This window comes from Hevea brasiliensis, unplaced genomic scaffold, assembly GCF_030052815.1.
Source record: "Hevea brasiliensis isolate MT/VB/25A 57/8 unplaced genomic scaffold, ASM3005281v1 Scaf5, whole genome shotgun sequence".
In the NCBI taxonomy this organism is placed as follows: domain Eukaryota; kingdom Viridiplantae; phylum Streptophyta; class Magnoliopsida; order Malpighiales; family Euphorbiaceae; genus Hevea; species Hevea brasiliensis.
The window spans coordinates 1,573,578-1,582,941 of record NW_026615028.1 but is presented as its reverse complement, the minus strand read 5'-3'; the positions used below and the strand labels follow the sequence as shown (position 1 = coordinate 1,582,941).

At 36.6% G+C, this 9,364-nt stretch overlaps 2 protein-coding genes across 6 annotated transcripts; one reads left to right on the top strand and one right to left on the bottom strand.

Moving 5' to 3' along the window:
- On the bottom strand, nucleotides 1-5,021 carry LOC110638426 (FH protein interacting protein FIP2). 5 transcript variants are annotated; one of them, XM_058142462.1, is made up of 11 exons: nucleotides 4,892-5,021; nucleotides 4,317-4,426; nucleotides 3,665-3,799; nucleotides 3,343-3,498; nucleotides 2,936-3,019; nucleotides 2,296-2,342; nucleotides 2,136-2,209; nucleotides 1,553-1,611; nucleotides 1,411-1,470; nucleotides 962-1,042; nucleotides 1-307 (listed from the first exon to the last, which is right to left on the bottom strand). In XM_058142462.1, the coding sequence occupies exons 1-11, from the start codon at nucleotides 4,935-4,937 to the stop codon at nucleotides 254-256; spliced, it is 906 nt and encodes a 301-aa protein (XP_057998445.1). In that variant the 5' UTR covers nucleotides 4,938-5,021; the 3' UTR covers nucleotides 1-253. The 5 variants fall into 5 exon arrangements, with proteins under 5 accessions (XP_057998445.1, XP_057998448.1, XP_057998446.1 ...); XM_058142465.1 differs by having other exon boundaries at nucleotides 4,317-4,484; nucleotides 4,892-4,985; XM_058142463.1 differs by lacking the exon at nucleotides 4,892-5,021 and adding an exon at nucleotides 4,737-4,860.
- A 153-nt stretch (nucleotides 5,022-5,174) lies between these two features.
- LOC110638425 (uncharacterized) lies at nucleotides 5,175-9,222 on the top strand. The gene is made up of 10 exons (XM_021788973.2): nucleotides 5,175-5,461; nucleotides 5,591-5,831; nucleotides 5,991-6,092; nucleotides 6,182-6,351; nucleotides 6,471-6,604; nucleotides 6,703-6,880; nucleotides 7,122-7,674; nucleotides 8,107-8,219; nucleotides 8,343-8,589; nucleotides 8,802-9,222. Exons 1-10 carry the CDS (start codon nucleotides 5,331-5,333, stop codon nucleotides 9,024-9,026), a joined length of 2,094 nt encoding a protein of 697 aa, XP_021644665.2. The 5' UTR covers nucleotides 5,175-5,330; the 3' UTR covers nucleotides 9,027-9,222.
- Nucleotides 9,223-9,364: the final 142 nt, after the last annotated feature.

Here is a 9,364-nt window from a genome sequence, read left to right as displayed (position 1 = left end):
TAAGCATGAACATGAACCTCAAAAATATAATAATTCCAGAAAATCTTAGAAAATTATTTATCCTTTTATGAAACCTTTATATACAAGCCACATACGAACAAGTCCTTCAAATTGATTCAAACCATCGACAATTTGCACCTCACTTTCACAAACTGAAATGCACGTCCAGCAGGAAAAAAGAAGGATAACAAATGGATTTACTCACAACTGAGTAATATTTTTCTCATTCTCACATATCAGCTTTGGTCCAATCTCATCGAATCGCACCAAGCAAATTGGCACCATCAAGCCTTGTATTTTCCAAATGCTGAGTAAATATAAGATGACGTTAGATATCTAAACCAGATGATGCATTTAACATAAAAAATATAGATCAAATGAAAGCTCACTAAAGAAAAAAAGGAACCAAACTGGACAAGCAGGCACCCTTCATAGATTCCTAGGGTTAGTAATTTGCATAACATCTAATATCATCAACATATTGATCTCTTCTTCTGCATTTTTAGCTTACTTTAGTCATGATTCTCCCCCACCCCCCTTCTTTTTCTTCTGTTATAATCAGTGGATCTTCATCATGCCATTGCCCAAGCAGTTCCTAGTAGCAAGTGTCGTGCATTCATGGTATTATTATGTATTCTGCAACAATATGATTAATCTCGCCTAGATATGTCATCACTAACATTTCTGAACTTCTATTTCAAATTTATGCATTTACCATGTATTTCATGCATACTTAATGATTTGGTATTAAAGGATAAAGTAGTCACTATAAAATGAATCACCAGAATGAAAATCTAAAACATGCAACTCATGGCTACTTTAGAAGCATATATTTCAGGAATCTGACTGGTATGACAAATGCAAGGACAATTCTATAATTGACAGGCCAAGAAATTGAGATAAATTGCCCAGTTAATATCAAATCCATTAAAAATCTTATGAACCAATTAGTTTGACTTACTGTGTTCTGAAGATTGACTTGTCGTAGATAAGCCCGTTGAAGATTTGCACCTTTCAAATTGGCATTATTCAGCTTTGCACCCTGAGAAAACATGATTTCAATGAGTTAACTACATGTATAACCAAAAAAATTTTCAAAGGTGAAGGAGATGCCCTTCTTGAGCTCATTCTTTATTCTATAACATCAATTAATTGGCTAAGTTAAGGCCCAAAAAGCCCCTTATTTGATTCATCCTCTCAATGCATGCCTGATTATCAGTTTATGAAGACACTCATTCTTTAGCCTTAGACTTGATTCTGAGGAGATGCCCATCTCATTCTTTGTTCTGTTACATCCGTTAATGGCCTAAGTTAGGTGAGAGCCTATCACTTTCTGATTCATACTCATCAGTTTGAGCCTTATTATCAATTTATGAAAATACCAATAGTTTTGCACAATAAGCCTTTTACCTTTAGATTGGCCCCTTCTAGATTAGCTCCTTCCAGGTTGGCATTGGTAAGATCAGCAGTCTTGACATCAAATAAATCTGGGTGAGGAAACAGGCTCAAACATCCAAATTCTGTATAATTTAAAGATCAATAAATGCTGAACCTGTAAATGCGCAGAGCGCAGATCTGCCCCACAGAAGCTGCAATCTACCAGACAAGCATCTGCAATGTAACAAGAAATAATTGAATTCAGAAGGCCTTTATACTCATTTAAGCCATAATTATTTCAGAGAGGAGGGAGAGGTATCAACTCATTATACTCGCTTTTTTAAATCAATTCTAAACTCAACATTCTTATTGTTGTACTTCTAATTTTTCATTTAATTTTGTGATGCATGAACCTTACCATATGCTCCATTTCATTGACAAGAGAAGTCCAAACCTTTTTGCCATCAGTAGAGAAGCAAAGTAGTGCTTCTTTCATAAAATTTGCAAATATTCAAGTTCAAGAGCAATACCATCAGGCATCCGCCATTACTGGAATGTGTTGGTGTCAAAAGACATATTTCAAGAAATTATGAGCCAACATTATATGCAAAAGTACAATGGTCATGGTAACCCTTGAGTATGAGCCTAATAAAGCATAAAAAACAAAACAAAGTGACTCGGTGCATAAAGCGTAAAGCATAACACAACTGATTCTAAAAGGATACTCAACAACTACCAGCATATTGGCCAAATGTTACCTTGTAGATTTGCACTCTGAAGATTGGCACCAGCTAATAAAGCTCCACGAAGATTTGCACCAGTAAATTCGCATCTTCCCTAGGCAAGAAACAATAATCAAGAAAATAGTCCATAATAATAATTTTACAAAAAAGGATCAATTTTCAATTTGAATCTTACTCTCGCAATGTTGCATTATGAAATATGGAACCCTCAGCATCAACATCCTGCAATTAAGATAGGGCTTGAGCGTACTCTGTTAAAAAAATGCAATCATAAATGAAACAGCATAGAATAGCTCTTGGGTGTCTATAAGTAAACACTAGAATCAACTTCAATGTATTACAAAGCATCAAGATTCTTCAAAGTAAGCATTTCATATTTCTTACATTAATTTATTCATGGGAATAGGAATTATTAAAAAATAATTAATGTACGCCCCAGTCTTGAATTTTTATTCCATTTCTTCCTATTCCAAATAGTATGTCAACAATTTCAAAAGTGAAAGCCTTATACCTCCCCACCCCCACCCCCCGAAAAAATAAATAAATAAATAAACCCTTTCCTAACATCAACCTTCAATGAACTTTCAGAAAATTTCCTCGCTTCTAAGGGTGGTAACTTTGATAAGGGAAATAAAACGTTTAACTAACATCTACTTGTCACAATTGCATCTCCTAAGATATTGAACAAAAGGGATTAAACATTTATTATAAAGTAAAGGGAGTAAAAATGAAAGTTCCAGGGAAGTACTACACAAAGACAATAACTGAAGTTGTCTGTTGCATATATTCCTCATGTATGATGATGTTAAACCTACCCGGAATTTTGCACACTGAAGGTTGGCACGTGAGAAGAACACATTTTTAAGACATGCAAAGCTGAAGTCAACAAATGAAAGGTCCTGCATGTTAATAAACCACAAATCATAGGAAATGATGAATGTCATTGTGTTAGAGGAAATGTAACAAAAATAACCAAACTAGCATTCTGGGTTATTTTCAGCCTTCCAACAATGGATCTTGCAGCAGTTAAAGAGTGCAGAAGATATCATGCAATCACAATTGTCTATTGACAAAAGTAGAACTTTCTTCCTGGACCAAATTCCAGCAGGAAAATACAAATATATGTATTCTTAATAACCCAAAAAACTGACATCTATGAAGTATGATTTTGAGAGAGCTTTTATAACAAACACTTCTGAACACCTGGGACTAAAAAAATTACCAATTTAGAAAGATCAAGGCCAGAAAGCTTAACCCCTCGAAATCGGACTCTCTCAGATTGTATACACCTGATGATATCTGTTCGTGTCAATTCACTATCTAGTTCATCAGCTTCCTTTCTCTTTTTCAGAAGAGAATTAATCCCCTCAATTAACCCCTGGTACAAAAATAAATATACAAATAAATACTCAAAGGAAGAATAGTTTCATTTCATGAACTGTCTAATTTTTGTTCAAAAAACGAATGCATACATTCATAGCACCCAAAAAAGGAGAAAAAAGGGGGGAAAAAAGAAGAGAAGAAAACTAGGCTTAACCACATACAAGTAACTGATAGTATTCTGCCTCCCTCATAAGCTCTGAATATTCAGCATCAGTAAGTGTGGGAACCACACCATCCCTCAACCAATTCAGAATATGCCTAAAATGTTTCCCGTCCCTATCAACAAAGACATATCCCTGCAACAACTCAATATAATCAAATTCAGAACACAATTCTTCAACTAACATTGTCCCTACAAAAAATTATCAAAAAACTGATTCATTAGATGCAATTGATGTGGAAGGGAAAGGGTTAAAGTCATTTTCCTTATTTTATTAGAAAATCCCCAAAGGAGAAAAGATTTGGTGGGATTTCTTTTCATTCTAAATCCACCAAAACCTTTCAGTCAAACAGTGGAAAAGAATAGAAATCAAATGTACAGATCTATTCCATTTTCCTTATCAATTCCTTCCTCATGCATTTCCAACCCTCAAGCAAAATTGATTGCTTACCTCTAAATGCAATAAATTATCCTAGCAACGCATCTATCATTAGTATGGCAGTCATCACTCAGAGTTGCTTATAAATGGGCATCTCAAGAAATTTAAGTGATAAAAGATCACAAATGAGAAAAGAAAATATTAGCCAAGTATTGACCTTCCTCAAATAATTTCTCAAATGTGATTTTAACAAAAACTGAGCATAAGTGAATACCTTCTCAGGGTCCTCGCACACTGTATGCCGGCCACTGAACATAGCAGCAAGCATTGAATCAGGTTCGCGCTGCGTCAAAGTATCAACAGTAGTGCAAAATTTCTTCCCTCCTGTGAATACACGCAAAGTAAACGTATTTCTTCAATGATAACAAATCAGTTGCATTAACTGTGAGCATTAAAACAATCAGTTAGTAAAGCAGAACTAAACATTAAAAGCAAGGATAACAATACAATTACTGCCCTTAATTACTTAAAAATTCTTAAAATTAATATGAAATCACCAAAATTACAAATTTCTACTCTTTGTTTGGCAGCCGAGAAATTGAAAGGAACATAACTGAAACGATATCCAACAAACTAAACCAGTGAAAACTTGTGCAGTTGAAGAGCAAAATTAATTACTTAAAACACGTCAAACCTGGCCGATTAACCAAAAGAGGCATTGGTTTTGCTCTTCAACCCACAAAAACAATGTCAATTAGGCTTTCAGTTGCTTAACAATCAAATTACTTGGCTCACAGATAGGATTTGAACATGAAGATCACTAGAGAGAGAGAGAGAGAGAGAGATGACCTATGTTGAGGCGAACCACAGAAGAGAAATTGAGCTCCTTCGTCATTGGATTGCATCGAATTGAGGAGAGAGAGAGAGAGGAGTGTGGGTTTAGTAGCGTCTCCTTTGAATTTCAAGTATTTATATGACAATGAGAAGAAAGAAGATTTTCATTGGCTTGGTTTATAAGGGAAATTATTAGCTGAATACGTACAGGAGAGACGGGTAATATAAGTGAGAAATTCTTATTAAATATTTTTAATGTTAAAATCTTATGGTAACATGAATAAAGGTGAAAAATTAAAAAAAAAAAATTCCTTGTGAAACCTTGACCGTGGTCCAGAAAAAGAACAGAGCTATCGGGAAAGCAGAGAGCAGAAGAACTTTGGCGTTATTGGCGGAGCACCAAGCGTGCAACTCTGCATGGCCAGCCAAACGTGGCAGCCATTGCAACGAACACATGCGCCTTCTCTCCCTATTAAACGGAACGGACCCTTTCGTTAGCTTCTCTTCCCCATGTGAAGTTCCCATCTCAAACAACATGAAGCATCTCTCTTCCATTGCCATAGACGTCATCCGCAATTCTGCCCTGTAAATCTCTCTCTCTCTCTCTCTCTCTCTCTCTCTCTCTGTTTCTGTTCCGTTTCTGCAGGCTACACGACATTTCTTCCCCGTTTATTATTGATAGCATTTATTGTTTTGGTTCAATTTTCTCTGCAGAAAGTTAAATACTAGTGTGGATAAATTGGTGGAGGAGTTTGAAGCAGGGTGGCAGTCGAAGCCTGAGAGTGAAACCAGTGGGTACTCGAGGAAATTCGTGGAATTTTGTGCCTCAAAGGCACTTCACGAAGAATGTAAGTATATAGAGGAAAAGATTACTGATGGGTCATTTAGCCGATTCACGTTCGATACAATGCTTGCATGGGAGATGCCCAGCTCTAGGGATGAAGAGTCCCGTATGGTAAATTCTCTATCTGGACATGTATTTCTGGTTCTCAAGAAAAGGGTCTCATTGGACGCATCAGCTAGAACTCCTGTTACTATTTCCATCGTGCCAATTGAGTCGCTCTTTTATGTTTATTGATAATTCTCTATGGCTATTGCGCTGTGGGGTTGACAGGAGTGTGAGGGAAAGGCGAGAGAAGACGGGAAGATACCGCCAAAAGTCGCGCAAGAAGAAGACGAGATCCCTCTTTTCTATTCAGATGTTATGCCGCTTCTTGTAAGAACCCTTAATTTTCGCTTATTTAGATTGCCACTTCTTTGCTCAATTCTGAGTCGAGTAATGATTCACTGGTGCTGTGTTGGTAGGTTAATGATGAGCCAAGTGTTGGAGAAGATGCATTTGTATGGTTGGCAGCATTGGTTCCATTTGCTGCAGATGTTGTTAATGGAAGATTCACATTTGAAACTCTTACAGCACCTACAGGCAACCGCCTTTTCTTCCCTGCCTATGACAAATTCTTGAAAGAAATTGCCAAGTAATGATGCTTCTCAAATCTAGCTACTTATACAACTTTGGTACAATGATCATATATATATGCACTCAAAATGCCTCTTTTAATTTGCTATCCTTCTCTCTGAACTCTTCAATTCATAGATGCATAAAGCATTTACAAAAGCAAACAAAGCCAAAGGGTGTGGAGCTTGCAGATGATGAGTTTATTTTGCATGTTGAGGGGACTGCAAGCTCACAGAGAATAGTTCGCCATATTGGAGGAACAAGTTGGCCTGGTAATTGATCTGTTTCTTACTGCACTTACAATTTCTGAAGGCATGATTTGGTGGTTCTTATTTTATTCTATTTTATTTTATTTTTTTAAATTTTCTAGGTAGGCTTACACTAACCAATTATGCTCTATACTTTGAGGCTTCGGGAGCAATAACATATGATGATGCCCTTAAAATTGACCTTTCAAAAGATATTGAACACACTGTGAAGCCAACTGCTACTGGTCCATGGGGTGCTCCACTTTTTGATAAGGCCATAATCTACGAGTCTCCTGAACTGTAAGAATCAATTCGCATAAGCAAAGTCGTCGACATTTTTATCATGTTGAATAATGCATCATGTGCTTAAAAGTTAATTTACTATTGATTTTCTGGATCATTATACTTATTTTTAATGGATAAATTTTGTTGTTGTTAAAAGTGTGCCTGTGAGCTGATATGATATATATGCAATATTAATCTGAGGATAGGTTATCTTGCATATGCACCTTAGTTTTACTATTATTGCATTTTTTTCTAGATCTGAAGGAATTGTGTTGGAGTTTCCAGAGATGACTAGCTCCACTAGACGTGATCATTGGCTTGCACTTACCAAGGAAGTTATGCTAATGAACCAATTCTTATCTGAGAATAAGGTGGAATGTCCAATACAATCATGGGAAATGCATGCTAGAACAATATTGGGGATCATAAGGCTCCATGCTGCGAGAGAAATGCTTAGAATATCACCCCCAGCGCCTACAAAGTTCTTGATCTTTGCTTTGTTTGACGAGTTGCCTAAGGGAGACTATGTACTAGAAGAGCTAGCTGAGAGCCTGAAGAAAGTTAATAGTGGACATCCATGTAGTGCTAGCTCAGTTTTAAGGAGCTTGAACATGTCTCTGCAGCCAGTAGTCTCAAGCATAGAAGTTACAGAAGCGGACAAGGAACGTACAAGTGATCAAGACAGCATTCACTTATTGGAGAGTGCCATTAATCAAGCTAGAAAGGAAGCAAAGGATGTTGAAATTGCCAAAGCTACTGCCGAGGGGTTGAAAGAGGAAGGAATCAGTGAAAGTGCCACTGTTCTTATGGTAAGTTCATAACGTGCTAAACTTTATAGCTAGAATAAATCCCCTTCCCAATAATGCCTCTCCTCTCATTTTTGCTGAGTAAGCGTCATAGAGCACCAACCAAACCATCGAATAATGGATTTGTCTTAATTCAAAAGAAAACCAATAGGAAATGTGAATTATTGATTTATCACTCCCCACTTGTTAACAATGAAGCAATATAACCACCTTGTCATGATGTCACTTGTCATGATTGTTCCCTGATAACAATAACATGATAAGGAGTACAAGTGTTTTCAATTGAAAACATAACTGAAAGTTTCAAGTATCTTTCCTTTATTCCTATAGTTCTTTATTTTTAGAATGTGCAAGTTGCTTGCGCCTTCACAAATGATCTTCATGCATGCCAATCTACAAGACTTCATAGATTCTTCGCTTTGTATTATGCTGTAGGAATTGCTACAGCCACTGAAAAGTGTAGTATCTTGGTTTCAAGAAGTCATTTCATGGGAAAGACCAGGCATCACCATCACAATGTTAGTTGCAACGTTAGTAATTGTCTACAAGTAAGTTATTTTCAGTTTTCGCACATGAACTTTCTTTGCTTATGTGCAAAGGGGAACGTGGCAGTGTTTACTTAAACTTGCAAGAAATTGGTATGATCAATGAACAATGCCTTGACAATGTAGGGAATGGGTTGGAAAGGCTATAGCTGCTCTCCTATTATGGATAGTATCAAAGATGCTTCAAGCAAGACTAGGAAGGCTTCATGACAAATACAATGAGATAGTAGTGTATACTGGCTCAGACCAAAAAACTACAGTGGAAAGCATAGTAGCAGCTCAATTTGGATTGCGAACAGTTCATGAGATGATGCAGGCCACAAATTTAGCAATACTGAAAATCTGGTCTATAATGTGCTCAGGGGCACGTAAGGTACATAATTGTTTTACCTACTTGTAATTCCAGTTTTCAAAAGCAAACCATTGCTGAAAACTGGTGTAGGTGATTGTTAGAAGGGTTAGTTACAGCAAACCTTTATTAATCAACTTCTCTCGTGTTGCTGTATTCTTCTGATATTTGTTTCACCACTCAAGCTTCAAATCCTTACTGACATGATCAATTGAAGTACTTATCCTTATTTACAGCACGCAGACATGGCAATGGCAGCAATGACTCTATTGGCGGTCATCTTTGCAGTGATACCCTTAAAGTACATCGTCATGGCAATCACACTATACTGTTTCATTATGACATCGAAACTGGGGCAGCACTTCCAAAACGACCAGGGAAACAGAAGGTTAAAAGAATGGTGGGATTCAATCCCAATCATCCCTGTACATATTGAAGACGAGGCTCCCCACCCCACTTAGTTGTAGGTAATAGCAAAGTTTTGATTTGTTATGTACACAGCTTTTTGCGTTGTCTGTTTGCTGCTGATTGTAAGCTTAGAGAGAAAATTTTGAGTTTGTTTTTTATTTTTTAATCTTGTTCACCTGTCATTTGGATGCTGCACAAATTACATCCACAAAACGTTAAATTGAATTCTTAGACGTTGTTTTTACAGAATGTTAGGAAGAAGAAAAACATGTCTGCCATACTTTTCATGATATTTCGGTGTTTATCCTTCAAGATATTAAGTACGTTTAAAAGATTTAATCAAATATCGCCCTTTGAGTATTTGCCTGATTAGTCAAATATCTTCGAGCAA